Raw genomic sequence first — 27,647 nt, 5'->3', positions numbered from 1 at the left:
TTTATGGGTTACTGAAGGCCTTAGGGGTTAATGATTTCTATAGAAATCGTTGATCTCCTGATTTTTCAGGCTATGAAAGTATTACTAATTGCTGTAGAAATGGCTGATAAAGTCTGCCACTGAACGACAGAGTCTAAGATAGAGAGAGTATATAAAAGTACTGCTGATTTCTATAGAAATCAGTCATAGATTTGATATTAAAAAAGTTGAAATTAAGCGGATTTAGGTAGGGGAGAGAAGGTCCACAAATCTCCTAGAAGATACACTTGAAGAGCTCTACATGAAATATATATATTTCCACCCCAAATAACCATTTCCTACCTAAACTCTTTTAAATAACCACAACCTACCTTAAATACATTAAATCCTAAAGGCAATCTTATTACCAGACTTAAAGTTTTGATATACAACCTAAATCCTTTTAAATTCATGATACTAATGATTGAATAACGAGAAATTCAAAAGCGTGACAGAAACATGTGTAAATAACAGTAATTAATTTCATGAATAATCAAATTTATCCATCCTATTTAGGTATAGCGTTAGAAATTTATGCAAAGATGGGCTAGCGTGGGTAACCCGCACCCGAACCCGCAACCCGCATGGGGCGGGTTGCGGGTTGACCTGACCAACCCATGGGTTTTGCGGGTTCGGGTTGCGGGTTGACTTTACCTACCCATTTGCGGGTTATGGCACAGACTAGTCATGGGAGATGATGGAAACCCACTTTATATAGTTGATATAGAAGGGGTGACGCTGGAAAAGCTTAAAAAGTGTAAAGATTGACAATTTAGTGGACGTAGGCTTGGTCAGTACACCCCCGAGGGGTCAAAGCGTGTGACAATTATAATATAGAAACCCCGTAGGGTTCTTTGTCCTATATAAACAAGAATACCCCCTCTTGCATCATCATACCATAGTATCCTCTCTTATTCCATCTATTCAACCAACACATTCTTCCCTTCAGTAGATGAAAACAAAAGGATTCTAAGCAAACATTATGGCCCAACCCGAACCAATCACACTCTACACATCTGCCACTCCCAATGGCTTTAAAATCTCCATCACCCTCGAAGAACTAGGTCTATCATATAAAGCACGACCCGTGGATCTCCCATCCCAGGAGCAGAAAGAAGAGTATGATATGAATCAAATATCGGCAACGGCAGGAGATATACTAACCTTATCTATCCAAGATGGTTCTTGAAAATCAACCCCAACGGACGTCTCCCCGCAATCACCGATGGAGAAACGCGAGTTTTCGAAAGCGGCGCAATCATGCTCTACATAGTCGAGAAGTATGATACCGAGCGCAAGATCAGCTACGCACCTGGAGATACCCCAGGGTATTCAGACCAGCTAAGTTGGTTGATGTGGCAGATGGGAGGTCTAGGTCCCATGCAAGGTATGCCTTATCATAATAAATACTATTGCATGTTCTGCTTTTGCGCAGGTCCCCGACAACCCTTGCGAGGAAAGAAAGAATGAAAAAGTAAATAACAACCCTCAACAATAGGCCAAGCTCACCACTTCACCGGGTTCGCCCCCGTTCGTTCCGACTGGGGCATCCAGCGCTATATCGACGAAACCAAGCGGCTCTACGCGACCCTGAACACCCGTCTCACAGAATCGCCCTATGTCGCGGGCGAAAAGTTCACCATCGCGGATATCGCCAGTTTCTGCTGGGTGCGGGCGTCGCCGAATATGCTAGGTTTCGATCTTGATGATTGGCCGGCGATTCGGGAATGGTATGATTCGATCTTGGCGAGGGAGACCGTGAAGAAGGCCCTGAAAGTGCCAGTGCCAACGATGACGGAGGATCAGTTTGCGGTGATTGTAGCAGGGAAGAGGAAGGAGATGCTGGAGAGAAGTAACGCGGATTTGAATTAGTTGGATGTCATCTCTGAGCTTAGTTGCTTGCTCTCTGAAGTACTTGTTTCTGGTATGGTGAGGATGGTGGAGATTTCAGGTCAACGATAAGAAGGAGTTGAATCGACATAGTCTTCGTATTTCATATATTGCAGTGTCGCAAACCTTAGGAAAAGAAGAAAAACTTTTAAAATTTGGATTAACTGGTCGTTTCCAGCAGTCCCTGCCGAATATCCTCACATCCAATACGCCGTTCTCAATTCGTCTACCCACCCAAGAATCTGCAACAATGCGTCAGTCAGCGCCACCAAGGCCACAGTATAGATGGTGATAGATAGAGGACTTACATCAGGCTCCTTCATGATACTAAAATGATTCCCTTCAACCGGATATACCTTCAACAGCTCTCCACCTACCAACATCTCCCATCCATCACCCAATCCACCCATGCCGGTCCTATCTTCCAACAACCAAGTCATGACCCTCCTATCTCTATCCGAAATATCTGGAAGCTGCACATCTGACTGATTATTCACGCCGTTCTTGGCGACGTAGTACGTCGTTCGAGGGGGGCATATCCCGGGGGGAAGAGCCTCCGGCATATACGCCTCGAGACTGATAAGCGTCTGGGTGACATGGAGCGATCCCATCGGTTTGACTGGCTCGGCGGGCGCATGCTCAGAGGATTTAGCTTTCCCACTGAACCGATCAATCGAGTCGAGGAATTTGATCAGGTTCGGGGGCATGGGTGGGATGACGAGCGGACATGGCGAGTCGACGAGGTAGAGTCTCTCCACGGTCTCGCCTGCCACAAGTAACTGCCGAGATGCTTCATATGCGATGATACCTCCGACCGAGTACCCGAGGAAAGAATATGGACCCTGAGGCTGTCGGCGTTGAATCTCGGTGACATACAGAGCTGCCATCTCGGCAATACTGACGGTGAAATTTTCGGGGGCGTTCACAAAGGGGCTGTTTAACCCGAAGATGGCCAGCTCGGGATGAATAGATGGCATATTGGTAAACGTGGCAGAGGTCCCAAAACCTCCGGGGAAAAGAAAGAGTTTATTAGTGGCTGTTTTAAGGTTGCCCTGGAGAATAATAGACGTAGCGTGATGCTGGGCCGTGGATGTCGCACTTGGAGGGTGAATGGTGCCATTGTGCGATGGTCTGTCAAGGACCTTTTCTGGTGTAGCAAGCGACTTCTGGTTACCTTCAAAGATGATTTCCTTGTTGAGCTCATCCAAAGATTTGACGAGATGCTTGATGGTGTGATTATGTTGGAAGAACGTGGATGGGATATCAAGGGAGAATGACTCCCTTAGATGGCCGATGACCGCCAACGACATCAAAGAGTCCACACCCATTTCAGAGAAAGTGATATTGTCATCCAAGTCTTCTATATGCACATCCATCTCCTCACACAAGACGCGGAGAACGATCTCCGACGGTGGAGGTACTTTTGTAAGGCCTGCTGCCACGGGCGAGTTCACTGTAGAATTCTTGCTCCGCGTCGTTGAAGTAGTCGTCCCGTTTGTACTGGAGGTTGATGGGCTGTAGTCCAATGTCTCGTCCTTCCATGGCTGATGAGGGCTGGTAGCAGAAGATATTGCACCCTTGGGCGGTGCTAGGAGAAGTTTCAGCAAAGGACGAGGAACTGCTTGAAACCGGACCCCTTTGACAACGCCGATCATTTCGTGCTGATTATCCAAAATGTACATATCGCCACTAACAGCCGAGCCCTCATTTGGCTCCATTTTCACATAGACCGTATAGACCTGCTGGGATGACAATTGAGCCGCAAAGTGCATCGACTCCCACCCGCTCGAGATGTACACTGCCTTTGATGAATCCACTGTCTCATTCGCATTCATCACAAAGCCGGAAAGCTGGGTAACATTATCAATCCAGTATGGATTCCGGAAAAAGTTTCCAACAGATGTGTCCGCCTTGAACGACACTTTAGCGACGGCTTCGTAATGCTCGCTGTTCATAAGAATCTCTTCCATTCCATGAAACCGCTCCGAATAGTCAACAACGGCCCCGAATATCTTGTATGCCATACGGCAATGTAAGCGATGTACATCCTTTGTAGATTGAAGATAGGCAATCCGTGAAGACACGAAGTGTTTACTTCGCTTCCATTTTCGATTGACTTTGGTGGTGTCATGCCGGATCACGGTGCATTTGGCATACAAGGTGGATGGAGCGTCTGCAGTCATACTGTCAGAGAACTCAATGCACACCTTGTCTTGTGTAATTGTAGCAGAAATCCTCATGAGTCGTGGAGACCTCTCCCCAGATAATTCTAGAATGACGGGGGATAAGATCTCCATGTCCACGATGTCCATGGAAAGGTGATCAAACTCGATGGTGGTCTTGTCGTAAAGATACTTGGCTGCCGTGAAAGCCATGTCTGCGAATACACCCTGCGTCGGTCAGCTTAATTTTTCATAGAGACAAGGTTAAAAGAGCATACCGAAGGACACAATCCCACATTGTTGATGACATGGCCTACAATCACATCATGCAGGGCGGGGTGCATAAGATCAGACTCGAACTCTGCCATGGCAGAGCTTTCATCGAGATTCTCCCGGAGAAGATGCTGTACCGAGATTGTACCCGGCCCTGTTGGTAATTCTGCTGACTGAGTGAACTTATCCCCCTTGGTGAGAGCCCAATCATTTTGATACTCGATCCAGTAGTTCTTCTCATCAAAGGCGTATGAAGGAAGTGTGGACAAACAAATGGGTGACGACGAAGAATGAAAATCCCTGTTATATTGACCCCATTCGATATCAACCCCTCGCATGTAGAGGGCAGCGAGAGAGTTTGCAATCGTCTTCCATGAATCATCTCCTCTGCGTAGGGAATTTACCACCGTCAGGCCTAGTGTATTCCGGACCATGTCTGCGCAAAGCGGATGAGGGCCCAACTCCACGAATTGCATGTTCAGCTCTCTTGAGAGCAGGGATGAATTTTTCAAAGCTGCGACAAAATTCACCCGTTCCCTAAGATGGCGGGACAGGTAGTGCGCATCAATGAGACTCGCTTTGTCGATATCTCTGCCTATCAGTGGCGACAGAAGCGTAATATTAGGCTCAGAGTACACCAACCCTTGAGCAGCAGCCTCAAAAGGGTCGAGAATAGGGTCCAACTGTGCCGAATGGCAAGCAAATGGCACGGGCAACGAAATTGATTTGACACCAACTTTCGAGAGTTCACTCGCCAAGCGCTCAATTTCATCCACAGGACCCCCGACCACAACATCACTCGGCCCGTTGATGCAGGCCACTTCTGCCAATGTGTCATGGATTAAATCCTGCACAGTCCTAAATGAAGCTCGCACAGCTAGCATGACATGAGTACCTGGAGTACAATGCTGCTCCATGAGCTCTGCGCGGCGGCCGACAACCAATATCGTGTCACTGGCTGTGAAAACTCCGCTGGCATATAGAGCAGCATATTCGCCCAAACTATGTCCTATTACGGCCCGTGGCGCAATACCCCAGGATCTATATAACCGATAGAGGGCCATTTGAATGCACACTTGCCCGATCTGGGTTTGAACGGCCGACAATGAAGCCAGTTCGACTGTCGGATCCAACAGTGCAAGAAAGGAAGATAGCCCGTGGCTCCGAGCTAGATTGTCGAACTCCACAATATCAGAGTGAAATTGGCGAGAGGTGTGAAAAAGTTCCTTGGCTGCGCCACAATATATACTCCCCTGGCCTGTGAATGCAAAAATAAGAGATGGAGCAACCGGCGTAGAAATTTCATTCGACTCCAATAATGCAGGCTGAATTTCTTGGATAGAAGAAATTACAGCTATGAAACGGTGACGATAGTGCATGCGGCGACTAGTCGTTGTATAGGACAGGTCTGCTAGCGACACTTGTTCGTTCTGATACAAGAATGCAGATAATCGATTCTTGTTCCTCCTCAATGAAGTAAGGCTTTTGCCTGAGACGGCGACAACATAGGATGATCGGTCTTGGGAGGGTTTAGCCTGCTGTTTTGCTGATGGTTCTTCCATGAGCAGTGCTGTATTGCCTCCTGCTGCGCCGAAGTTGTTCACGAGTATTCGTCGTCTCCTGTTCTTCTTCTCGTGAAATGGTACGCTTTGATAGGGAATGTGAATATTTCTGTCTATCAGTGAGGGAAACTTTCGATTCAACTGCCCTTTCAGGCCTACATGTCTTGGAATGACACTTTGTTGAAACATAAGAAGCCCCTTGATAACCGCTGTCACGCCTGCGGCAGCCTCACTATGTCCAATATTTGCCTTGACCGAGCCCACATAGAGAGGCTCTTCTTGGGCGCGACCAGCGAAGACGGTGCTGACAGAGCTCATTTCGGTGCTGTCACCGATCTGGGTACCGGTGCCATGCATCTCAATGTAGTCGACATCTGATGGATGAACTCGGGCCTGGCTGAGAACCTTGCGGTACAAGAGTTCTTGCGTCGGACCGTGGGGCTGTGTGATGGATACGGCGTGAGATGAATGATTCGTAGCCGAAGCTAAGATTACCCCAAGAATGGGATCATTATCTGCCTCTGCATCCTCTAGGCGCTTCAAAACGACAGTTCCCACGGCATCCGCGCGGCAATAGCCATCAGCCGCGTCGTCAAAGGTCTTACATGAGCCAGACTTGGACAAAAATTGTCCGCGACTTAGACCAGCGTACATGTCCGACCCACTGATAATGTTCGTTCCACCTGCAATGGCCATGTCACATTCTCCACTACGCAAAGAGTTGCAAGCAATATGGATCGATGCGAGACCAGAGGAGCAGGCCGTATCAACCGAATAGCTGGGCCCCGTAAACTTATAGTAGTAATTGATCCGTCCCTAAAACAACTGATAAGTATTTGCATTCTATCGGGAAAGGCAATTATATAACGCACCGGTCCAAACGGGCGAAGGCCACCCGTGACATAGAATGGATCGATATTCTGTGCTGCATTCACCTCGCGATAGTCATCAATGGTCTGGCCATAGAAAGTACCCGCTCGATCCAACATCGAAGATGGTGTTCGGTCGGGTACATGACCGGACATCTCTAAAGCTTCGTACGCAGTCACCAGCGCCAGTCGTTGCATTGGATCTGTGATGGTAGCTTCTCTTGGTGACATCTGGAAGAAATTCGGATCGAAGAGTCCAGGCTCTTCGATGAAGCAACCGTAGGGGGTAACGGTGGTGTTCTTCTTCTTGCCGCTGGGATCGAAATGTGTGTCAATATCGAAACGGTCTTTGGGGATCACTTTGTGGGCATCAAGTCCTTGCAGTAGAACCTTCCAAAGTTCGTCGACATTTTTCGCTTCTGGAAACCTGCCAGACATGCCCACGACGGCAATTTTTGAGCAGTGAGCTGTTGGCTGTTCTTGGCTCAAAGGGACACCATTGTTTGGTTCGTGAAAAGTAGTGCCTAATGATACGTCACACGTCCCGTTCGCTGTCAGTGCAAAGACAAGACTCTTTGCCAGGCCTGGAGCGTCAATTGCATTGATGCTAACTTTAGACTGGGCCGGAATGAGAGAAACGATCTCGTCGACAAGTAAGTCCCATCGAAGCACCTCCTCCAGGATTTCATGGATGACTTGGCCGAGAAGATCAGCCATGTTTGTGGCCACGAAGGGCTTTCCATTTCTGGTTGAGAGTAAAGGAGATTTTGTGATGTATTCACCAAGCACTCGAGACGTTGGCAGATCATCGATGCCAATGATCCAATTTATATCAGCCTCTTGGTGGAGATGAGCGGCATGATACGGGGCAAAGATCGGAATCGAGCTGGACTTCAGCCCCGCTGATTCGAATACCGCGGAAGCAAATAGCTTTTTCAGTATCTGTGGAGGGCCGGAAATCGTTGTTGAGTTGGGGGTAGTAGCACTAACATATGCACAATGAGGTAAAGGGGTACCCTAGTGTCTATCAGTGTTTACTCAGAAAGTCTTTAGAGCAGCGGCGACAAGCAAATACCTCAACTTCATGAAACTTGGAGAGCAATTCAGGGTCAATATTTCCGTGAACGGTACGGCACCAACTTTCGTCGATGTTTGTCAGACGCTCGCCAACACGTGCTGTATGAACTCCGATGCGGAACGCAATACAAACAATATGTACGGCCAATTGAATCCATTTACCCGATCGATATGGGCCAACTGTTGCAGCAGCGGCTACTAGCATGCCGGTGCACGATCCTAGAAAGCAACGATCGATGTCTTCGGTATCACCATATCTGGATGTGTAATGAGCATTGAATTTCCATAAACCAGATCATCAGCTGAAGTTACAATCACTTACTGAAGTAATTGCACGCATTGTGAGGCCGCTGTCAACACAGGTCTCAGAACAGGATGCGTCTTTCCCCACTGTAGCCAGCTCTGCAATGTACCCACATGCAATGATAGATCGCAGAATTGTGTCCTGTCGATCGGGGGAAGCAACGAAACTTCTCGACGAAGTGCAAGGTTGCATTGAGTAAGGAATTCTTGTACGGTAAGGTTTCGCAAGGCCTGTGGGCTGAAAAGTGCTTCAAAATTCTCAGTCGACTGGTCTCCAAGGATGAGAATTTTCATCTCTGCGCTTTCCCCGGTAGAGGTGTGTTGGTCTTTCTGAAGATTGCGATTAAATATCGCCATATCGCAGTATAATGATAGGTTTATCCTAGACGAAGGTCAGACAGCGCTTTTGTAATATATTTGCTGCTTGGGGGAAGGAATCACTCTTCCCATCCTTGAATACGCCTTAGGGCCACCCCCAGTTGAGGTAAACCAATTATGGCAACTGGACCCAAACATTGCGGGCAGCTCGAGATAACGCTAAGTTAGAGTGTCTTGTCAAGATTGAATGGATAGTTAAAAGGCACTCCTGCAGGATTCTAGAGCACGGCGCAACTCGTCTACAAAGGCCCAGACCTCGGTAAAGGTATTGTACAAGGGGACGGGAGCCACTCGCATCATTTGTTGCTTTTGGGCCACCACGAAGCCCTTGGCTTTTAAGCGCATCACAACTCGATCCAGAAAGTGTTGATCGTCAAAGCGTAAAGTCAATTGGCAGCCACGTTCCACCGGGATGGAACTGGTAATGACCTTGAACGGGCGAGGATCGACGTTACCCAGCAGAAAATCCAGATATCCTGTCAGTAGAACGGACTTCTTTCTGATAGCGACCATATCTGTCTGATTAAAGACTTCCAAGGATGCGATAAGGGCAACAGTATCTAGCACCGACGCATTAGATAATTGGTATCCCGCAGCTCCAGTGCATGGGGCAAAGTCTAGACCGCTGCGTTAGCTCTGGTGTGTGCCCCCGATGTAAAAGGAACAGTCTAACACGTACTGTTCAGCATGGCAAACCGGCTACTCATTTCATTGCCCCACCAGCCTGCCAGCCGGGGGCGATATCCCTCCATCCCCTTAGTTTGATCTACTTCGCCGTGCTTCTCATGCACGAAGATGCTGGCAATGGCTCCCGGGCCGGCGTTCATGTACTTGTAATTGCACCAGACGGCGAAATCGACCATCCAACTGTGTAAATAGAGCTCGACATTACCCACCGCATGAGCTAAATCCCACCCAATCATGATGTCTCTAGAATGGGCATGAGCTGTGATTCTTTTGATGTCCAGGACCTGGCCAGTAAGGTATTGTACGCCAGATAGGATAATTAGGGCGGCCGTGGATGCATGATCATCAATCACTGCAAGAATCCCAGCGGTTGATAGAGCCAATGTATCACCAGAGACGGGATCGATAAGTACCATGTTGTCCACTTCAAGCCCGTGCCACTGGATCTGCGATTGGACGGCGTACTGTTTATGATAGTCTGCATTAGCTTGGTGCGTTGATAGAAAAGAGGATAAGTGCACTAACGTACATAATCGCTAGAAAATGTATCACGCTCTAGTATCACCTTGGACCGCTCACCAACTGGCCGGTAGAAGCTGGCCAAGAGAATATGCAAGTTGGCCGTGAGGCCCCCCATCACTGACACTTCATGTGGGTTTGCTCCGACAATCGGTGCCATCAGCCGAGCTGCAGCTTGGTCCATCTCACCCCAGGTCGGCAATGGAGACTCGCCTATCTTTTTGGTCAAGCCGTACATCCCCTGCGTGGCCCATGTTCTCAAGTGATGTTCAATCAGCAGGGGTGCTTGGCGTGGTTGTAGACCAATTTGATTCCCACAAAGATAAATCCCGGGATCTGTCTCCTGCGATAAACTTGTCGCTTGGCCGTGGCTACTTTCCAGATTCGTTTTGCTAGGAATGAAAAATCCTTCGCGAAAGTGATTCAGGGGATCATTCTGGTCCATCAATTGGGCGAACTCTCGTTCTTCCGAGAAGGGAAAAGCAGAGATATCGAGGGCCTCGTCACGAGTGTACTCGATCAGATCCATGTTGTTTGCGTTTATGGGAACGTGGGTGAATTGGTTATCTGAGCTGGCTTTGGAGCTCGAAAGATGTCCCAATGCTCTCAATATACTATGTACCACAATGTCATCCCGTCTCGGGGACCCGGACACGTCATATGTGAATAGCCATGATAAGGCCCGAGGTTCAGTCTAGAACAGGCCGAAGTATTTCGAAGACATATCTTAGGCTGGAATGCCAACCTTGCTTTTCAATGACCCCGGGTCAACGAAATATCAGGTTGCTTGATCGGCTCCACTTGTTCCTCGTTGATTGGTTGCTACAGATCGAAGGATTGCCCGGCCCGTCCTTCGGGCGCGTTTCTGTCAGATAGAGAACACTTAAAAGACTACGCATTACGTAGGTGAAAAGGACTCGGAACATATAACAGATTTATTCCTATGGAGATGTGGTGTAGAGAGGGAACCGCCATTGGCTCTCAGAAGTGGGAGAAAGGCCAGGGGATCTGCTCACGCTCACGCTGACCACTCTTTTCTGCCAAAGCTCAGACCGGGCGCTTGCCAATTGTGACATAGTGCAATTGCTCGATTGCGGCCCCAGTCTGAGTTTCATTGCGCACCTCATTCAACCGTCGGCGCAGGTCTTGTCCGCTACCAAGTAGAGGATGCGCCCCCTTCTTATCTAAGACATTGTGACTGAACTCCTCCCACCCCCCAATAGCAACATAGGATGATATCGGTCGCAGTGCGGGAATTGGATCGGGCTTGAATTGACTTGCGTCCACCAGTCCGAATTCTCGGAAGATGCTCGCGAGGTTATTCAGCCAGCTGCACAACACATCAGAATGAAGAAAATTGGTGGCAAAAAATGGGCTTGAAAGGCACTCACTCAAAGCTGACTCCCATGGTCGCAATTGCCTTCTTCCCATCCTCATTGAAAGCAGATGTCGCTGCCATAGATGCGTCGGGCTGGGCGGAAACAATCTGCTGCTCCGCGATGTTGATCTCGATCCATTGAAGATACCCTCCGGGCTCTGAATTGATTAGTGAAGGGCCTTCAAAATAACTGACACGGCGATAAACCAAACTCACTGAGTAAAGAAATCAGGTTGTTCAGCAAATTGTCAAGATTTCCCTTTCGAACCACGAGCGCAAAATATCTGATGTTGACAATGTCGTATTGTCCCAGTAGATGCTCCGGCACAGACTCGAGAATGTTCCATTTTACTAATCTGACGTTGGTTGGAAGCCACACTTTGGGTGAAAACTGCGCATCAGTAATGTCGAACCCGTCCAATTGTACAGTGGAGGGTAATTTTGCGGATAGAGAAAGGGGCCATATTCTTCGCCGCCATGTTAGCAATGATGATTGCTCTTGTAGAACACGATAAAGAACTTGCCCTGTACCAGTTCCAATGTCCGCGATTCTGGCACTGTCATTGACCGCAATATCAGGGTGAATCAAATATCCGCAGGAAAGTTGGTTCCAGAAGTGCTGGAGGTTTAAACTAAATCTCAGATCTTTAGTGCCTGTTTTTTCTTGGTCGGCGGGAGGTCAATACCGTGCGCTCGCATGGCTGTTAGTAGCCAACCAGTACTTATCTTTGTCATCCTGCATTGCGCTACGACGTCCTCTGATGCAAAACCACTGTCTGGGGATGACACACTGGGTAGAAGGCTTGAAAAGATCAAAAGTAGCTATTTTAGAGAGCTCAGCAGATATTTATCTGCAAATGAGAAAATCAAGAGAATTTACACAGTGGCTCAGCCCGGCAAATAGTGCGCCGTACATGGTTTCTAAAAAAAGAGTTTTATAAGCTGGTTGCCGTCGTTGAATCACCTTCTGCCTGGATATCCAGCCTATGAAACGGACAACCGAGCCCTGTGAGAATGTCTACTCGCAGTATTAGCCTTAGTTGAAATTGATACATGTGTTCTTGAGTGTTTGGGGAGGGGGAGGAAGGGCGGCGGTTGATCCAATGTGCTCAGATCAGTGGAATAGCAATCTAACAGATACAAATAGTTCATCTCTGTGTTGTCAAAGGAATAATTTATCTGCGGCTAGTGTAAAGGATTTTAGTGTACGAGGGGCCAAACCACCTTGGAGCTATCTGTAAGATTATGCACAACCGATATCCAAAATTTGTGGCGTTGTTTTGCCAATCTTAGAAGGATTAAATCCATGAAGGTAAAATATTCACCGCACCGGCTCCCGTCATCTGGGAAGGACTACAATTAGCACATAGTCTTATTGGCCAGTACCAAAATGAAATCGTGAATACTGCGACACTGAGGGAATCGAGGAAGGATTCCTCTACTACGGTTTGTTTCGAGGGAGGAGCGGTCCATCTCTGAGGCCGTCTCCCACTCTGCTTCAAAACATGCCTCCTTTACTGGAGTGCTTCGAGTCAGATATAAGAAGGCCCACTGACCCCTACCAAAAAATTCAGCTGCATACTACAAATATACCACCTCATCTTCTCAGATAACCCTGGAGTCTATTTTTACTATCATCGCCATGACTGTTGAAGGCGTCAGCAAGTTTGAGCCGGTGCGTTTCTTGACTGATTTCAAGAGGACCGCCGATGCCATTGGTTCGTCATATTCGGAGTCCTCCATCCTGGAAGCTCTAGAGACCTTCGAAGAGTGCTTTCGAGATGGTGCGGTCATCTGGCGTACCACGAACCGAGATGACGATCCGGTCAATTACCGGTTCTACCTTCGGCGGCGATTAGACACAATTGAAATCGCCACAAAAGCCGGCCACCTTGAGCCAGACAACCAAATGGCACGACTTATCACGTCCTGGAGTGCACTATATAATGGAGATACCGAACAGTGGTGTGACTTTCACCCCGAAACAGGCCTAGCCAAGACCTGGGTGAATCTAAAAGGTCGGCGACCAGTCGACGATATCCTAAATGCGCCAGAAGTTCCAGACTCCGTCCGGGCCCATGGGCCAAAGTTCCATAGCCTTGGCCTAGAGCTACTTAGGTTCCTCGCTGTTGATTACGAAGGGTCTACTATGAACCTATACTTCACTGCGCCAGGGCCGGTTTCCGAGACCCAGGCTACACAGTACACTGCATTAGCTCAATGCAAACCTCCTACTAAAGAAGAGTTTCAAGATATGCGCTCATTCTTGAACCCTCAAGGCTTTGCTTTCGCAGTCACGATGGAGTACAAAACGGGAGCTATTAAACGGGTAGCTTTCTATGCCTTGAACCTTCCAAAGAATCAGTTACCTACTGTGAATGACCGGGTGTCCACGTTTTTTGCGGCGGCGCCGTCATACGATAAGCAGCAAACGAAAAATGTCGCCTGGTCCTTTGGGGTAGGAGATAAGAAGTACATGAAGGCCGAGTCAAGCTATGTGGGGGAACTTGCCACCGTCTTGAAAGACGTCGGATCTCCCCTAACTTCGTGAGATCACGCTCGTCGGCAGCGCTTCCCCGGTTATGAGCTGTCCATCAGCGTTGATTAGTAGCTTGTCATTGATGTTAATAAATGTATGGTCTTTTTTTTTTTTTTTTTGTTTTTTGCATAGTAAGACACTTGGCTTCCCCAATTCTAGATGAAGATAGGAGCAGGTTGGAGATTGTCGAATCTGTCTATAATCTGACGGCTTTCAGTGTCCCAGCAGCCATACTAACGTGGGCATAGCCCCGAACTGATGATTTAAAATCCTAAGGTTGCAAAGTCAGTATTTTATCCATCCTAAACGGGTGTACGAAGCGTACAGGTGGAGTTGATTCACGATGCACATGTAGAAGAGGGATGTAAAAAGGAAAAGCTATTAACGTAAAAATAAGTGTACATGCTTCTATACATACGTACAGTAGGAAACCGTATGCACACCATTAGACTTGGCGGGAGTTTCAGCATACTGTAGAGCATGGGAGTGTTCTAGACTCTTACGGACATACACCGTCAAGGTTTACCCCGCAGTACTTTAAGAACGCAACCGCCTAAAAAGTACCAGGCTGTAGGTTTCCGTTCGATTGTTCAGATGATGATAGATAGGCCTTGGTTCATGTGAAAGGAGACATTCTTGATGTCAAAGACCAAGGATGTCTAGTATTGTGGTAACAGCTAATTTTTATATAACCAAGCCACCTTCAGAAGTTCTCATTTGTTGTAACGTCCAGACAGCAAATACCGAAGATACCAATTAGGCACAGGGATGAGATGATATGTAAGATCACGGATATAGCAATTAACCAGCAGCAACAAACCGGAGGTCAAAAGAGCTAGGTATAGAACTGCATTCAGTTAACCTCGAAGGGTCCTAACTACTGGGTGCGCCCCCTCCCTTTTATAGACTTGTAACGTATTCGGTAAGCGAGTCGGCCATGTAAGCCAGCCGGCCACCCCAAAACACATAGTAAATGCGATAAATTACAACTTCATATCTTAACAACAATCGGTTATTACAAGTAAACCCTCTACTATAACATTTTGCTTAGAGCGTCTGACGTCTTCAAGAAAATTGAGGAAATCCTTTTGGCTGGTTTGTTCACTAATACAGATATTCATATTTTATAAAAGGTAATTTTAAGTAATGTAGCAATCTAAGACAAAGATTTATTTCAAATTCAAGTATCCCACTTAGAATGCTTATCGATCGCTATTCACTAATAGTAAGATGCAATAAGCTCGTGGTTGCTGAGATATCAAGTTACAAATTATCGCATTTACTATGTTTTTGGGGGTGGCCGGCTGGCTTACATAGCCGACTCGCTTACCGAATAGTTACGTTAGTCGGGGCGTCTGCTTAGTAAGTCCGCGGAGTTCTCTTCTCCGGGCAGATATGTCCAATGTGACCTAAATCTGCCAACGAATAACATCCAGCGATTCATTCTCCGATTTGTCATGGATTCCTTTAGTTCATGCGCCAAGTTTTTGTGCCCTTTGCTATTATGTGATGGCAGGAACATATAACTAACTAATCCTTATCTAATTCTCAAGTGGTCAACGTCAGCTCGGCCCACTCAATTTCGAACCACATGCATACATATGGAGGTCGATTACAAAAGTTGGGAGCAGTGCCCTACCTAGTAACTAATTTATCATTTTTGAGATCTAATCTATTATACTGTACCCCCTTAGTTATTGTACCTTCTTTATATTTAGTACCACCTTATAACTCTTTTGAGTATCAATTCTGTAGAAAAACGCTTTATCCACTGCTGAACCTTCTCCTAATGCAATCCTTGCTAGGTAGTCTTCTAGGCAATATATACGTTCTGTCGATCTTCGGTGCTTCCTTCTAAGTCTTCCTTGCTTTATCTAAAGTCAGACAGCCTTGATTGCATCAAAATTAGGTAAATCTGCACACTTGAGTGGTCCATATACGTTCGCTGCGTTGAGACGAGTTATTGCATATAGTGGTTATAAGTTGGAGCTTCATCTTCCCGAATGACCGTTTTTGGCCCCAAGATAGCGTACTTTTGCACAATGTATATAATTAAGGAGAGAGAGTGGGGGCGGGAGGTATTCGACTGTTCTATAGTACTAGCGGAAAATTAGGATTGTGCCCTGTTCCCTGCTTCTGTGGCCGATCGTAGTATATATGCACCTGGGCAGTGAGCCCAAGGTCTCCCCAAAAATCCAGAGATCACAGGTCCAGGGTCAGGTCAGAATGTCGGGGCCACCAAATTCACTCAAAAACCAATTTGCTGAGGCAATCAGAGCATTTCTTAATGAGGCCGACGCCATTGCAATGGGAGAATTCCGCCGACGGCTGCAACCCTACCAAATTATGGCGCGCGAAGTTACTGTTGGGGGCAGTGATATTTCAAGTCCAATTTTAATGCTGGACAATGAACGGACAGACCAGTGAGGCACTCGTGACCTGAGCCGTATCCATACCGGATGAGTGACTGATCAACCGTGCCGCAGTCGTGACACAGGAGCTTTTAATCAAGAGGATCGTTATATGCCAGCGACATCATCGAGTAGCCATAATGGTCTTGCCTCGGTGGATAATCCTGACCGCGGCGTTTTCGAGCAAATGCTTGCCATCTCAGAATTTGCCGGTCCCTATCACTTAGAAGAGATAAGCGTTGGACAATTAGGACCTGAAACCTTCTTAACTGACGAGCTCATCATCGATGCATCAAATGTCGTATTACCCTGCCGCTCGGGTTAGTTGCCGATATCGACTTGAATTAAAGTGCTGACGATTATGGGACGAACAGGCCGGATACGAAGTCCAAGATGTTAGGTTGTGGGACGGCGGGTCGACATTGGGGGCACGTGCCTCTGCCTGTATGGGTCTAAGACTTCTTTTCTTACATTCCCTAGTTGTGCTAGCGATCTTAAGAACTAACATACTGTAACAGTGCCGGCGGGCCTACCTTCGCCTCAACATCTTCTACGACTACCAGCCGAGTGCGCAACGCCTTCGTCACCAAGGACAAATCACACAGCAAATCAATATATCCAGGAATCACACAGAAACGGCGTATCTTCTCAATGCCATCCCTCCCGACTGTCTTCCAGTGAGGAAAAGGATCATACCGACCTTCGGAAAATGGACTGCTCAGACGCATCGAGGATAGCCCGCAAAGAAGTCTCTAAGCAGCAGACCGCAAAGCCGCCGGTGGTCCCACCGGATGGATTTGGCAACTATATCCGAGATGATTTCGTCTTTTTCATCCAGGAGAATCTCCCATACTGGAAGATAAATGGATTATTTGATACGTCAGCGCTGTCCAATCCCAACTGTGGTGGTTCGGGATACGAGAGCCTAAAGAATATCTATTCCTGCATGTGTGAGCTGGACCTGCGTATCGATCATGATCAAATCCGAAAGCGGGCCGCCTTGGTCCTTCTCGACGCCAAGTACAAGGAGGCACTTGCAGATTGGGATTCACAGAAAGAGCCTCAATGGTCTAAAGATTCCGTCGGAGTCGGGCGAGGGGATTCAAGCGGTATGATTGACAACATGCTCGGCCGCATGCACCCGGACTGGAATTCGTATGACGCTCGACGACGGTCTAAACTTCGAGCCAAATTCCACAACGAAAAGCGACACGGCAAGCGATGGGCAGTTTTGGTGGCAGGTCTGGGCCCCAGTATACTGTTTCTCTGTAGCTCGCAGCTTGTCAGGACTGTGTATGTTGTCGCTTCTCTGGAAAGAAAAACACCAAGACTCAGGATTCCCACTGACTTTATGATTAGGAAAGACACCACGATAACTATAACTACTCTCGAGCAGATTGCGACTAATTGTATCTTGACTCTTCCGTGTGCGATGCGTCTGCTTCAATTGATGAACCCAATCGCCCAGGCACTTCTATATAATTGGGACTGCCGCTCTGTTGATACCAAATCCGTTTTGGGGCAGCTACACGTCTGGCAAGAGACTAGAAGTACTATCAGCTAAAGCAGGGCCCTTATCAATCAGTATTAGGGGCAAGTATAGACCGGGAATTTTGAATACGTGATAAATCACGACATCACTCATCGACAGTCCCGGATAGACTTCAACGTAGTGAGGAGCTGGAGATCCGTTTGGAGAAATCACAACAACCAAGCGAAACAAAAAAAAAAAAAAGAAAAAAACTAGAAAAATGTAGGATTCGTTTGTAGTCAGCCACCATAACGTAATTCACTACCGAGTCGCCCGCCCTAACCCATGGGGGTAATTCCATTCTACTACGATGGAATTAGGGTGGATTTCTTTAGTATGGGGGAAAAAAAGTGGGTCGGGGTACGATGGAATATTATTTCAAGATAAGGATGGATTTACATTCTGGACTCGGACGGGGCTCAGATTTTGATATGTTTTTCGCCAGCCTCTATTTCATGGTCAAACCGAAATTCAGATCATTCGAAGCAGTGGAAATGGTTAAAACAGGGGTTGGAAATCAGGGAGTTTTTTTGATGGGGTGCCGACCGCGGGTTAGGGCGATACATCACCGTACAAGGATTATATGGGTTAGAAAGCTGAAAATTCAGGGATATGGATTTTGAGAGATGGGGTTTTGTGCACAAAAACCCATTAGAATATTAAGATGCGAAAGAGATTGGTTTTTGTGCACAAAAACCCAATAGAGGTGCCGACCGCGGGCTAGGGTGATACATCACCGTACGACCACCGCCACTAGATACCCAATAGGGTATAGGGGATCACATGGGTTAGAAAGCTGAAAATTCAGGGGGTCGATTGATTTGATTCAGCTTTATATTCAGTTCGTTCTTCAAGGCCAATTAACGAATTTTGCCCGTACGGTGTTGAAGTTGCGCATACGGATTTGCATCATCGCCCCAAGTGTGATATTTCCATTTCCAGTATGTCCGAAACCACCCCCCACAGTCCCCAGGCCAGCGAGTTTTTTTTCACCAATTCTGAGTTCAACGTGGTGATTTGCCACCAGTGTGAGCATGCCGTACGACGGGATAATATTACCACCCATTTAACCGGCACCAATCATCGGGTACCCCGTACAACCGCACGGTATATCGAGCAATGTGTCCAGCAGTGGGACCATATTGAGGACCAGCCCGATATCAGCCATTGGCCCACCCAGGTTGATAGCCCGATTCCCGGATTAACCATATTTGAAGATGGTTTATTATGTTCACGTTGTACAGTATATATTTGCCGCGATTTAAAGTCCATGAAAAACCATTGGTCCGAACAGCACCAGTGGTCCCCCAGTAGCCACCGTGGTCGACCGAAACCGTCCGAGATCGCGCAGATCCAGGCCGAGATCCACGCCAATAGCCAGGCCGTGAGATGCCAGCGGATTTTCAAGCGGCAATTAGGGTCGCATTTTATCCAGATCCGCCAGCCCGTTCCACAGCGGGCCGAACCGGTGCCACCCGTGGATGCCATCCACCAGTTGGTCCAGCGCGTCCGAGCATTCCAGGCCCAGCAGGCCCGCAGCCAGCAGACCGTGATCCAGGCCGGGGAGATCGACGAAGCCACGCCGTGGTTAAACCGTACGGGGTGGGTCCGGTATTTACAGGGCATTTCGTCCGCCCCGTTAGTGCAGTCCATGGAGCGGCCGGACGAGGATGCCGAGGGCCCCGAGGGTGCGGCATGGGCCATTTGGCAGGCCATGGAGCGATTGGCCATGGTCAGCCAGCAGATCACCCGGGCGAGTGGGTTTTTGGTGCGGATTGAGGCCGCCCGCACGCAGAAGGCCGATTCCCCGTACGAGCCGTTGTTGGCGTATATGAAAGAAGCGGAGATCAAGGACCATATTGAGCCGTGGCAGCGGATATTGATGTTTTTCACCCGCACCCAGCAGCCGCACGATTGGGAGAGTCCCCCGTACGAGTTCACCCCCGCACAGCAGCGGTCGTGGGAGATCGTATGGCGGCGTGCGCAGGCCGCGGGCCGGTCCAGCCCGGACCCCATGGACCCCGAGCCGTACGAGTTATCGCCGTTGGAGTGCGCGATTATGGATTTTTGCATCAATTTGTTACGCCAGCGGATCCGGCACCACGAGTATGGGTGTGCGTTTATATGCGCATCGGCCGTGTTGGGCCGGAAGTTGTCCGGATGGGATGGGGTGGAGGATTACCCCCCCAAGATATCCAGTTTGATCAAGATCGCCCGTTTTTTGGTATTGCATAAGGCGTTGCGGTTAGACCCCGATTCGTTGGCCATCCGGCGTGGGTTCGCGCAGGGCAGCCAGGAGCCCCATTTCCGTGGTGACGATATCCCCGTCGCGGACGGATATATATTTGACGGGGACGAGGGTTATGCCAGCAGCCCCGTACGAGAGACGCCCACCCCCCGTCCCATGCCCGGATCCCCCACCACGTCCATTTTGGGACCCCCCACCCAGATCCAGGGTCGTCGGGTGATTCGTACGTTTCCCGAGTGGTTACGATTGATGGTGGATGCGTTTATGGTGCGTGGGACCCACGGGCCGGTCCAGTGGTTATTGGATTTACGCACGTACGGAAAGAAGGTGTTTTTCAACACCCCGTCCGAGGGGCATATCGGATGGAAAGGCGAGGATGAGTTGTTGTATAAGCAGTTGCATTTTACCATGGGTGATTTCCGTGGGATGGTCCACGGGTTGGTCGAGAGCATGCGGAACCAGTTTCACCAGCAGTTGATATTCGCCGAGGGTGCACAGATCCCCAGTATTGATTTACAGGATATATACGACGATCCCACGCAGCGGACGGCGGATTGGAGTTTTATCAAGGATTCCCGTACGCAGTGGCCCGTCCACGGGGCCGAGTGGTTGATCCAGCGGGTGGCCCAGGAGCCCACGTTACGGCGGCGATTCAGCGAGCCGGACGGCCAGGGGTTCCGGATGCGTGCAATTGACCGGTATTTTGCCGAGGTGGCCCGGTTCCGCGAGCGGTTAAGCGTGGCGATCCATATCACGGCCGGCCAGCCCAGCCGTACGCCCGAGTTGTTGAGTATCCGGTACCGGAACAGCGAGCGAGAGATCCGCAACGTGTTTATCGAAGATGGGATGGTGGTATTTGTCAGCCGATATCACAAAGGGTTCCATATCACCAACGATACCAAGGTGATTCAGCGGTATTTGCCGCAGGAGGTTGGGGAGTTGGTCGTCCGATATATATGGTTGGTGTTGCCGTTTGTGGAGATATTGCAAGCATATCAGTGGCAGCAGCGAGGCACCCCCACCCCCCGCCGACAAGAGTATTTATGGGGCCCCGACGCCGGCAGCGAGCAGGCGTGGACGGGCGTACGATTCCGGAAGGCGTTGGAATCGGCCACGGCCGCGGGGTTGCACGGGCAGGCGGTCCACGTGTCGGCATACCGCGACATCGCCATCGCGATCAGCCGGCGGTATTTACGGGGCAAGAGCCAGTTTGAGAGTAACGTGCAGGAGGGCACGGGCGAGGCGGCCCCCCCGTACGACCCCGACGATGAGGGTGGGATGGACGAGGAGGAGTTTATGGGGCATATTGCGGATTTGCAAGCCACCCATTCGTCCCACGTGGCCGGGATGATGTACGGTCGTACGATCATGGAGCCCACCAACAGCACCACGCACCGGCGGCAGCGGTTCCGGCAGTCCAGCCAGGATTGGCATCAATATTTAGGGTTTGCATCCGCCGTCCGCGCCGGGGTATGCGGTAAGCGTCCGAATCCGTGGGAGGATGATGCCGAGGAGAGCCGGACGCAGCGGCGGTATCAGTTACAGCAGGCCCATATGTTGCAGTCGTTCCAGCAGATGGTCGGACGGCCCGAGATGGTATTCCGTGGGGTGCAGGAGCCCGCGTTGCGGGCGATCCAGCAGGGGGTCAGCCCGGTCGTGGCGGTGATGCCCACCGGGGGGGGCAAGAGCATATTATTCATGTTACCCGCGTGGGTCGGGGGTGGATTGACGGTGGTGGTCGTCCCGTTGATCGCGTTACGCCAGGATATGGTCCAGCGGTGCGAGCAGTTGGGGATATCATGCGTGCCGTACGACAGCCAGCGGCCCCCGGACGAAGCGTCGATCGTGTTGGTCACCCCCGAGAGCACCCGCAGCCAGGGGTTCCGGACGTTTTTGAACCGGCAGCGGATGTTACAGCGGTTGGAGCGGATCGTGATCGATGAGTGCCACGTCGTGTTGAACAATCAAGATGATTTCCGGCCCCAGTTGCAGATGATGGGGGAGTTGCGGGCCGCCAAGACGCAGATGGTCATGTTGACGGCCACGTTACCCCCGGCGGCCGAGCCCACGTTATTATACCGGATGGGGTGGCCCCGGGAGCAGGTGGCCATATACCGGGCCCGCACGCACCGGCCCAACGTGGCATACCGGGTATGGTGCCCGGAGATGGAGGCGGGGTACGACCACCCATCCCAGTGGATCCAGATGGACGGGGTGATCCAGTTTATCCAGGAGCGGGTCCAGCGGGCCCACCCCGGACGGGTGATCGTATATGGGAGTATCGTGGCGCACGTCCGGATGATGGCGGACCAGTTAGGGTGTGACGCATATTTCAGCCAGCAGCACGATCAAGATGGGGTGTTAGCCCGGTTCCGTACGACGGCGGGGGCGGTGATCGTGGCCACCAACGCGTTAGGCATGGGGATCGACATTCCGGACATCCGCAGCGTGATCCATTTGGGGCAGCCCCGTACGATATTGGATTACGCGCAGGAGAGCGGGCGTGCGGGGCGTGACGGGTTGCCGAGTGAGGCGATCATCATTCAGCCGGAGGGGCAGCGGGTGGGATATCAGCAGCGTCCGGCATGGATGCCCGAGTCCGCGGAGGAGCAGCAGCGGGTACAGCAGTATATGTTGCCGTTGGACGCGGGGGGTGGATGCCGGCGGGTGATATTAGATGAATATTTAGATGGGCATGTCCGGCCGGGGTGTACGGACGACGAATCGGCATGTGATGGGTGTGATCGGGGGTGGTATCCACGTGAGACGGATATCGGTGACGAGATGGAGAGCAGCACGCCGGACGGGCATACCAGGGTACCCAGAGTGCAGACGTCCGGGGAAGAGAGCCCCAGCGAGAGGTCCCGCGAGAGGTCCCGCGAGAGGTCCCGCGAGAGGTCCCGCGAGAGGTCCAGCGAGAGGTCCAGCGAGAGGTCCGGGGAGAGAGCCCCAGCCCAGGGTCCACAGGAGAGAACGCAGGGCAGGGGTCCCGGGGAGAGGGCCCGTCCATCCCCATGGCCGTCCGACATGAGTTCCGGCGGCAGGACATCCAGCGGGCCCAGTTGTCCAGCCAACGACCCGAGGCCAGGCAGGACCAGATCCAGAGAGATATGTATTTCCAGAGTGAGATCGGACGGTGGTTGATGCGGTGTTGGTCGTGTGCGCAGGAGGGGAGGGATGACGGACATGAGTTGTTTCGGTGTCCGTGGGGGTATAATATCGAGGCCAAGGCGTGGTGGAAGCGGATGCGTGCGTTTGATGGGATCCGTTACCAGGATTACAGCGCGCATTTCCGGTGTGGGATGCCGCAGTCGATATGCCCGCAGGGGGATCCCAGCAAAGCGATATCCCGTACGACGGAGGCGCAGCAGAGATGTGAGCAATACCGGCACACATTGTTACCGATGGTGGCGATGATGTTGTTCAGCCAGAAAACGCATGCGGAGATCCGTACGGCGTGGGATCGACGGTTACAGTATGTCGGGGTGGATAGTACGGATGAGGAGCAGTTAAAGCGGTATTTTGGGGGTATGGCAGAAGAGATTGCATGCCAGCAGTCCCGGTTAGTACAGGAGTTCATTTGGTGTCGAAGGATTTATCAGGGGCATGAAGTCGAGTAGATGGCGGAATCGGAATATATTATCATTCACGGGATCGGCGGATTTCCCGTAGGGTCGTTCAGTAGATATATATAATCAAGGTGGGCATTCAAGAGATAGGGTTTTGTGCACAAAAACGCAACAGAAGATAGGCATTGGAGAGATAGGGTTTCGTGCACAAAAAGCCAACAGAATGTAAAGACGTACGAGAGATAGATTTTTGTGCGCAAAAACGCAACAGAATATCAGATATGAGAGAGACAGGTTTTTGTGCACAAAGACGCAATAGAAGATCAGATATGAGAGACAGGTTTTTGTGCACAAAAACGCAACAGAAGATAGGCATTCGAGAGATAGGTTTTTATGCATAAAAACGCAACAGAATATCAGATATGAGAGACAGGTTTTTGTGCACAAAGACGCAATAGAAGATCAGATATGAGAGACAGGTTTTTGTGCACAAAAACGCAACAGAAGATAGGCATTCGAGAGATAGGTTTTTATGCATAAAAACGCAACAGAATATCAGATATTAGAAAGATAGGTTTTTGTGCACAAAGACGTAACAGAATATCAAGATCATCCCATATAGGTATCGAGAGTGTAGGGTGTTTAGGGGTATAGGGCCCAGTAGTATAGAGGGCCCAAGCGTGGTTAGGGTGATAGTGTGTAGCGTAGTAAGGGTAATAGTATAGGGAGTGGTAAGGGTGGTAGCGTACCAGGCATATCGGGTTAGAGAGTATAGGCGTACATATGGCGAGAGCACCGGCGTAGGTACAGGCGTTAGCACAGGCGTGAGTGTAGATAGCGTAGGCGTAGGCGTACGGGGCATAGGTATATAGATAGGCGTGGATGTAGGCGTGGATGTAGGCGTGGATGTAGGCGTGGATGTAGGCGTGGGTGCAGAGGGCGTAGGTACAGAGAGCGTAGGCGTACGGAGTATAGAGCCCGGTAGTATAGAGAGCCCAAGCGTGGTCAGGGTGATAGCGTGGTCAGGGTGATAGCGTACGGGTGGTGAGGGTAATAGTAGTGAGGGTGGCGAGGGCACAGGCGTAGGCATAGGCGTATAGGTACGGAGATCGTATATATATAGATATAGAGAGCGTATGCGTATAGGTAGAGGCCCGTGGTATAGAGAGTATAAAGAGCAGGCGTAGGCGTAGGAGCAGAGGGCGAAGGTATAGGCGTGAGCGTAGGCGTACGGGGCATAGGCATATGTGTAGGCGTGGACGCAGGGGTGAGTGTAGGCGTAGGTGCACCGGGCGTAGGCGTACAGGGTAAAGGGCATAGAGGCGCAGAGCGCAGAGCCCGGGGTGGCGAGTATATAGGGGATCATCGTTATCAGTATGGTCAGGGTAATGGAGAGAGGTCAGGGTTTTGGTAGTAAGAGATATGATTCAAGTAGAGAAAGCGTGATTTCGGCCGGAATAATTAAAGTATCAATACAATATATAGATCAATCGGGTAGAGGATAGAGATATCGGTCGAAGGAATATCGTGAGGATAATTATATATCGAGGTAGAGAGCGTAGAGCCCAGGGTAGCGAGGATAGAAGGGTGCATCACGAACGATCCGGATTTCGAAAGAAAGATATATCATTGATCGAGAGAATGATGTTCGCCCATACATCAGTGATATTGATAATATATATATTCATAAACCAGAGAGATGGTGGAAATGGAGATTTCAGTAGAAATAAATATAGTCGGGAGAATCCGATATCCCAATCGAGGGAGTACAGGTAGATAGAAATCGACAGCGTAGGGGTATAGAGTATATCGATATTCCGAGTATAAGTGTGGTCCGGGTGATAGCGTATCGGGTGGTCAGGGGAAGAGAGAGAGAGGATGCATTCGGCCGGCATCCAGTTAGGATTGCGAATATATAGATCAATCGGGTAGAGGATGGCGATATAGGACCCAAAATATATTATCCGAGGTAGGGTCATATATTCGGGTATCAAGCATCAAGACGGAGAGAGCATAGGCGCATAGGTATTCATAGGGCGAAGGGATCGAGATTCCGAGTGTAGGGAGATGGAGGGTAGGGGTAGGATAGAGCGTAGGGGTAGTAAGGGTGATCGTGGTAAGGGTGATAGTATGGTTGGGGGGATAATAGCGTAAGTGGGTAGGGTGGTCGGGGTAAGGATGATCGTGGTAAGGGTGGTCGTGGTAAGGGTGGTCGTGGTAAGGGTGATCGTGGTAAGGGTGATCGTGGTAAGGGTGATCGTGGTAAGGGTGATACAGTAGGGGTAGTAAGGGTAATCGTGGTAAGGGTAATCGTGGTAAGGGTAATCGTGGTAAGGGTAATAGCGGTAGGGGTAATAGTACGGTCCGGGTAATAGTATATGGGTAGTAGGGGTAGTAGTATACCAGGCATATCGGTATAGAGAGGATAGGCGTAGGGACAGAGGGCGTAGGTGCAGAGATGGTAGGTATAGAGAGCGTAGGCGTAGGGACAGAGGGCGTAGGTGCAGAGAGTATAGGTATATAGGTGCGGAGGGCATAGGGATGGGTATAGGCGTAGGTATAGAGAAAATAGACATACAGGTCCGGTGGATACCAGCGTAGGGTAGCGAGTATATCCGGGACCCGGGTAATATATATCGTCAGAGTAGAAGAGAGGTCAGGGTTTCGGTAGAAAGAGATATCATTAGTAGAGAGAGAATGATTTTACAGAAATATAAGGAAGATCGGTAATATATCGATTTATATTGAAGAGCGAGAATAGACATCAAGATTTTCGTCGGAATATATAGAGTAGGGAGAATGCAATATTCGGGTCGAGGGAGTATAGGTATACCGATAATAAAAGCGAAGGGGCATCGAGTATATGGATATCAATCATATCAGTATAGTCAGGGTCACAGGGTATATAGTAGTCAGGGTAAGAGCGTATACGGTAGTAAGAGGAAGAGATTAGTCGGAATCGGGTTAGTATACAGAAGATATATATCAATCGGGTAGAGGCATAGATATATGAGTCCCAAACGATATGGAAGGAGTAAGGGTAAGTATATATTAGGGTATAGAGTAACATGGAGAGTATCGGCGTAGGGGTAGGGAGAGGCGTCCGTATCAGGGTATAGGATATAGATATAGACGTAGATATCAAGGTAAGTACCGGTATAGATAGGGTAATGGCGTATAGGGTAAGATAGGAGAGAGAGAGAGAGGAGAAGAGAGAGAGGAGAAGAGAGAGAGGAGAAGAGAGAGAGGAGAAGAGAGAGAGGAGAAGAGAGAGAAAAAAAATTAAATAGGAAATTAGAAAATATAGACAATATAGATATGAATCAAAAGGGATTTGATAGAAGTCGCGATTTTGGTAGAAAGATAGATAGTTAGGATATAAATCGGTATAGATTGAGGGTTATTGGTTAGTTTGGCAGATATAAGTAATGTGAAGTATAGAAGTAGCGGCGTATGGGGTTGGATGATAGTAGAGGGGGAGTTCGGACGGGGTTTCCAGGGTTATAGAGATACGATATAGGAAGGTTGAGGTTATATAGGAAGATATCGGGATCGAATAGGATTGAGGAAGGGGCGATATAATAAATATTTCGATAGATGGTATAATAGATAGGTTAAGAGAGGATGAAGATAGAAAAGAGGAGGGTATTGATTAAGAATAATATAAGGTGGTAGAAGATAGACATAGTGGGAAGGATGGGGATATAAGGGAGAAGGAAGGAAAGTATAGTAAGGGTAAGAACGGGGTATATAGTGAGGGTGATAATTGTGTATGTGGTAAGGGTGGTTAGTAAAAGTTGATAGGGTGAGAATTGTGTATGTGGTAAGGGTGGTTAGTAAAAGTGGATAGGGTGAGAGTAGCGTAGGTGGTGAGGGTGAGAATAGGGTAGGTGGTGAGGGTGAGAATAGAGGGTGGTGATAGTGTATGTGGTGAGGGTGATAATGGCGTACGTGGATAGGGTAAGAATAGCGGACGTGGTGAGGGGGAAAATAGGGTGTGTAGTGAGGGTGAGGATAGTAGACGTAGATAGGGGGATCATAGTGTATATGGTACGGGTGATAGGGTGGATAAGGTAAGAATTAGCGTAGGTGGTAAGGGAGAAGGAGCAGAGATATGGATATACGCGCGAGCGAAGCGAGTAGCGTATTTGATGAACGGTTATCGCGGATTAAGGACCCGGGTCAGGGTGGATTTAAGGCACCCGGTTAGGGTGGTTAGGGTGGTTAGGGTGG

At 49.3% G+C, this 27,647-nt stretch overlaps 10 protein-coding genes across 10 annotated transcripts; 4 read left to right on the top strand and 6 right to left on the bottom strand.

Annotated features, from left to right (window-relative positions):
- Positions 1 to 1,000: 1,000 nt before the first annotated feature.
- Positions 1,001 to 1,890, top strand: N7520_003268 (glutathione S-transferase family protein; the record flags this gene model as incomplete). The annotated part of the gene is made up of 3 exons (XM_057137203.1): positions 1,001 to 1,137; positions 1,197 to 1,405; positions 1,517 to 1,890. 3 exons carry the CDS (start codon positions 1,001 to 1,003, stop codon positions 1,888 to 1,890), a joined length of 720 nt encoding a protein of 239 aa, XP_056997668.1.
- Positions 1,891 to 2,105: 215 nt separating this feature from the next.
- Positions 2,106 to 8,056, bottom strand: N7520_003267 (ketoacyl-synt-domain-containing protein; the record flags this gene model as incomplete). Its single annotated transcript, XM_057137202.1, has 4 exons — positions 2,106 to 4,298; positions 4,349 to 6,697; positions 6,778 to 7,716; positions 7,850 to 8,056. 4 exons carry the CDS (start codon positions 8,054 to 8,056, stop codon positions 2,106 to 2,108), a joined length of 5,688 nt encoding a protein of 1,895 aa, XP_056997667.1.
- A 671-nt stretch (positions 8,057 to 8,727) lies between these two features.
- N7520_003266 (Kynureninase (L-kynurenine hydrolase)) lies at positions 8,728 to 10,267 on the bottom strand (the record flags this gene model as incomplete). Its single annotated transcript, XM_057137201.1, has 3 exons — positions 8,728 to 9,149; positions 9,212 to 9,683; positions 9,749 to 10,267. The coding sequence occupies 3 exons, from the start codon at positions 10,265 to 10,267 to the stop codon at positions 8,728 to 8,730; spliced, it is 1,413 nt and encodes a 470-aa protein (XP_056997666.1).
- A 518-nt stretch (positions 10,268 to 10,785) lies between these two features.
- N7520_003265 (uncharacterized protein) lies at positions 10,786 to 11,858 on the bottom strand (the record flags this gene model as incomplete). The annotated part of the gene is made up of 4 exons (XM_057137200.1): positions 10,786 to 11,068; positions 11,130 to 11,274; positions 11,333 to 11,748; positions 11,803 to 11,858. The coding sequence occupies 4 exons, from the start codon at positions 11,856 to 11,858 to the stop codon at positions 10,786 to 10,788; spliced, it is 900 nt and encodes a 299-aa protein (XP_056997665.1).
- A 900-nt stretch (positions 11,859 to 12,758) lies between these two features.
- Positions 12,759 to 13,667, top strand: N7520_003264 (secondary metabolism biosynthetic enzyme; the record flags this gene model as incomplete). The annotated part of the gene is made up of 1 exon (XM_057137199.1): positions 12,759 to 13,667. The coding sequence occupies one exon, from the start codon at positions 12,759 to 12,761 to the stop codon at positions 13,665 to 13,667; it is 909 nt and encodes a 302-aa protein (XP_056997664.1).
- A 3,108-nt stretch (positions 13,668 to 16,775) lies between these two features.
- N7520_003263 (uncharacterized protein) lies at positions 16,776 to 17,630 on the top strand (the record flags this gene model as incomplete). The annotated part of the gene is made up of 1 exon (XM_057137198.1): positions 16,776 to 17,630. The coding sequence occupies one exon, from the start codon at positions 16,776 to 16,778 to the stop codon at positions 17,628 to 17,630; it is 855 nt and encodes a 284-aa protein (XP_056997663.1).
- A 910-nt stretch (positions 17,631 to 18,540) lies between these two features.
- N7520_003262 (uncharacterized protein) lies at positions 18,541 to 23,465 on the top strand (the record flags this gene model as incomplete). Its single annotated transcript, XM_057137197.1, has 2 exons — positions 18,541 to 22,512; positions 22,662 to 23,465. The coding sequence occupies 2 exons, from the start codon at positions 18,541 to 18,543 to the stop codon at positions 23,463 to 23,465; spliced, it is 4,776 nt and encodes a 1,591-aa protein (XP_056997662.1).
- A 511-nt stretch (positions 23,466 to 23,976) lies between these two features.
- On the bottom strand, positions 23,977 to 24,780 carry N7520_003261 (uncharacterized protein; the record flags this gene model as incomplete). Its single annotated transcript, XM_057137196.1, has 1 exon — positions 23,977 to 24,780. One exon carries the CDS (start codon positions 24,778 to 24,780, stop codon positions 23,977 to 23,979), a length of 804 nt encoding a protein of 267 aa, XP_056997661.1.
- A 631-nt stretch (positions 24,781 to 25,411) lies between these two features.
- On the bottom strand, positions 25,412 to 25,951 carry N7520_003260 (uncharacterized protein; the record flags this gene model as incomplete). Its single annotated transcript, XM_057137195.1, has 1 exon — positions 25,412 to 25,951. The coding sequence occupies one exon, from the start codon at positions 25,949 to 25,951 to the stop codon at positions 25,412 to 25,414; it is 540 nt and encodes a 179-aa protein (XP_056997660.1).
- A 1,296-nt stretch (positions 25,952 to 27,247) lies between these two features.
- N7520_003259 (uncharacterized protein) lies at positions 27,248 to 27,454 on the bottom strand (the record flags this gene model as incomplete). The annotated part of the gene is made up of 1 exon (XM_057137194.1): positions 27,248 to 27,454. One exon carries the CDS (start codon positions 27,452 to 27,454, stop codon positions 27,248 to 27,250), a length of 207 nt encoding a protein of 68 aa, XP_056997659.1.
- Positions 27,455 to 27,647: the final 193 nt, after the last annotated feature.

The sequence above is a fragment of the Penicillium odoratum genome (assembly GCF_028828045.1).
Source record: "Penicillium odoratum strain IBT 22623 chromosome Unknown utg000003l_segment0_segment0, whole genome shotgun sequence".
NCBI lineage: Eukaryota > Fungi > Ascomycota > Eurotiomycetes > Eurotiales > Aspergillaceae > Penicillium > Penicillium odoratum.
The sequence above is the reverse complement of the archived record's forward strand: the minus strand, read 5'-3'. Positions and strand labels throughout refer to the sequence as shown.